The sequence below is a fragment of the Trachymyrmex cornetzi genome, unplaced genomic scaffold, assembly GCF_001594075.2.
Source record: "Trachymyrmex cornetzi isolate Tcor2-1 unplaced genomic scaffold, Tcor1.1 scaffold700, whole genome shotgun sequence".
NCBI lineage: Eukaryota > Metazoa > Arthropoda > Insecta > Hymenoptera > Formicidae > Trachymyrmex > Trachymyrmex cornetzi.
The window spans coordinates 33,842-36,560 of NW_017300027.1; the positions used below are offsets into that span (position 1 = coordinate 33,842).

The following is a 2,719-nucleotide window of genomic DNA, read 5'->3' on the forward strand; positions in this document are numbered from 1 at the left end:
GCGAGATTTCCGAAAGCGTCTTCTCGGGATCGATTGATCGATTTGAGCAAGAATGCGAAAGGACGATTTTTTCTTTTTTTTTTTCGAGAAACGACTATTTCCCCTCTAATACAGATACATTTCTACAGATTCTCTAACAATAAGCTCCCCCGAGTACAAACGTGTTACACGACGACGATCGCAAAGATAATTTTGTCGGAAACTATTTCCCTTCTAATACAGATATATTTCTGTAGATTTCTCGACACAACAAATTTTGCAAATAAAACTAACAATAAGCTCCCCCGAGCGTAGCTATGTTATACGACGACGATCGCAAAGGTAGTTTTTTTTTCCCAAAAAAACTGGTTATTTCCCTTTTAATATAAATACATTTCTGTGAATTCTCGTCACAACATTTCTGCAAATCAAACTAATAATGAGCTCCCCCGAGTAGAGCCGTATTGTACGACGACGATCGTAAAGGTAGAGTGAGATGCTTCGCGACTCTTCCTGTGCGAGTCACGGCACAACACACACGCATAGAAGTGCGCGCGGTGTAGCACGCGGCTCCCGACGTCTCTCGAATTTTCGTACCGCCTGTATCGCGAGAGGTATCTCTCGTCAATAATGATTGCCAAAGCGGAGAAAATCGATACCGCTTGGAAATTGCGGGCAGAATCTTCCGTGCTGGGAGATGAAACCGTGCTCGCGGATGAAATTTTCCTCACCTATGAACGGTTATCGATCTGCCGTACGCCGGCAAGCGTTAAAACTAACTCGTCCTTCTCGTACTTTATGGTAATTCAACGTCTCGCTCGTGTCGTCGCATTTTGCGTTCGCTCGAAAATCGCGATTTCGTCGGACCGTCGCAAGCGGGATGGCTAAAGCATCATCTCCGAGGGATACGCGCGCGGGATTTCGCTTCTTTTCCACGTCGTATTAACGAAAGCAGGCATTCGTGCGTTGTTAGTAATACGTTAGTATACAATTCGTAAATCCAGGACTGTGTTACAAAACGCTCATTGGAATAGATCTTCTCGAGGAAGCGTGTTTAGCTTACATCTAGAAAAAGGGAAGTATTATTTTCCTGGTATACGTAGGAAAGAGAAAACGTGCGTGAAGCGACGTAGAGAGAAAAATCGAAAAATAATTCTATACTAACGTGGGACTCTAGACTCTCTCTGTGACACACGGTCTTCCTATACCTTTACAAATATTTACGATAACACCGGCAGTTTGCGCGCGTGGACGTGTGCTACTTACATTGATGTTTGTCTGCTAGCATAACTAAGGTAGTCGGCAAATCCCTCCGCCTGAAGAAACACATGACTTTTGCTTCCACATTCCCGTTCGCGGTCTGGAAGAATGGAAAAATGAAAAAATTAATTCTCGAATTTTTACGCCGAACCGTCTACCGCTGTAGCCTAGGTATATGCATACATCTGCATTATTAAGAGAATTTAAATACATTTAGATAGAAGAGACGAATATAAATAGCCGGTCGATCCTCATTATAATTTCTCGCTAAAATCACAACAGCGCCGTTTTCAATACCTTACCTTATTTAATTCTTCTATCCTCCTAATCTGATACGGCGACGAGGTGGCAGTCTCAAAATACACGTAATCTAAAAAAAAATAACATTGTATCAACAATCGTAGTAATAAGTAAAGAAAAAGAGAAAAGTACAAATTATCCTCTAAATTATCGCGAAATCTACAAATTATATATTTCTTCCTTTATGAAAAGGCAAAGGAATTTTGATTACCTCGCGTCTAATATAATCGTCTTCTCTCGAAAATCTTAGGGATACGTTGAAAACACATGTTGTGTCACCGACATGAACAGAAAGGAATTAGAAAATCTTTCTAGATCTTCTGGTTTTTTCCGGAAAATTCTAGAGATGAAAACGGAGGTGGAGATTTAGGAATTAGAAAATCTTTCTGGGACCTCTCTCTGCTTTTCTTCGGAAAATTCTAGAGACGAAAAACGGAGGCGGAGATTTCGGTTGAATGCACGTTGCCACCGTTGTGTTGCTGCCGGTGATACAAAATAAAAAATTTTTCTAGATTCTCTAGAACTTCTGGTTTTCTCCGAAAAAATCTAGAGACGAAAAACGGAGGCGGAGATTTCGGTTGAATGCATGCTGCCGCCGTTGCCTGCCGGTGATACAAAATCGAAAAGCGAAGGAACAGCAGGGGACAGAGGAGGGGGGAATGGAAAGCGGTCATCGTCGAGATCTAGTGCGCGGCACTACCTCGTGTACGACGCATCGATACAACGAATAGCGGCAGCTTCGAGCGGTAATCGCTAGGATCCAATTTTGATCCGCGAGATTTGTCGCGCAAGAAATTAGCGTGACCTGGACGTGAGAGAGAGCGAGAGAGAGAGAGAGAGGTTGCGCGGGGGAGGAAGGTGGCAGATGAAGAGCAGGGGGGAACAGGGGGACATAGAAGAGAGACGGCAAGAGTTAGAGAGAGAGGAGGAGGAGGAGGAGAAGGAGAAAGAGGAAGAAGGGAACGGAAGACGTTCGGCGGTGGTGTTGCATCCCTTGATGCATGTAACCAATTTCAAACCGCACGCGCCGTAACCATATCTGCACGCAGCCATGTAGATGCGCGTAGACGGTAGACTGCGTGTGCATCATCTACGTATTAATCCTAGTCGTATATGCACGTCTCCGCCGTGCTGTAGTCCGCGCGATATAGACGACGGAGTTTGCTCGTCTCGTAACATC

The 2,719-nt window shown here is 44.1% G+C and overlaps 1 protein-coding gene across 2 annotated transcripts in view; it reads right to left on the bottom strand.

Moving 5' to 3' along the window:
* MTA1-like (metastasis associated 1-like) overlaps nucleotides 1-2,719 on the bottom strand; it is a 15,226-nt gene that overhangs the window by 12,076 nt on the left and 431 nt on the right. For both annotated transcript variants that reach the window (XM_018517599.1, XM_018517598.1), the window contains exons 2-3: nucleotides 1,542-1,609; nucleotides 1,246-1,339 (exon numbers count right to left, since the gene is read on the bottom strand). In XM_018517599.1, the coding sequence (XP_018373101.1) occupies nucleotides 1,246-1,339; nucleotides 1,542-1,609 (162 nt within the window). The remainder of the gene's footprint in view (nucleotides 1-1,245; nucleotides 1,340-1,541; nucleotides 1,610-2,719) is intronic.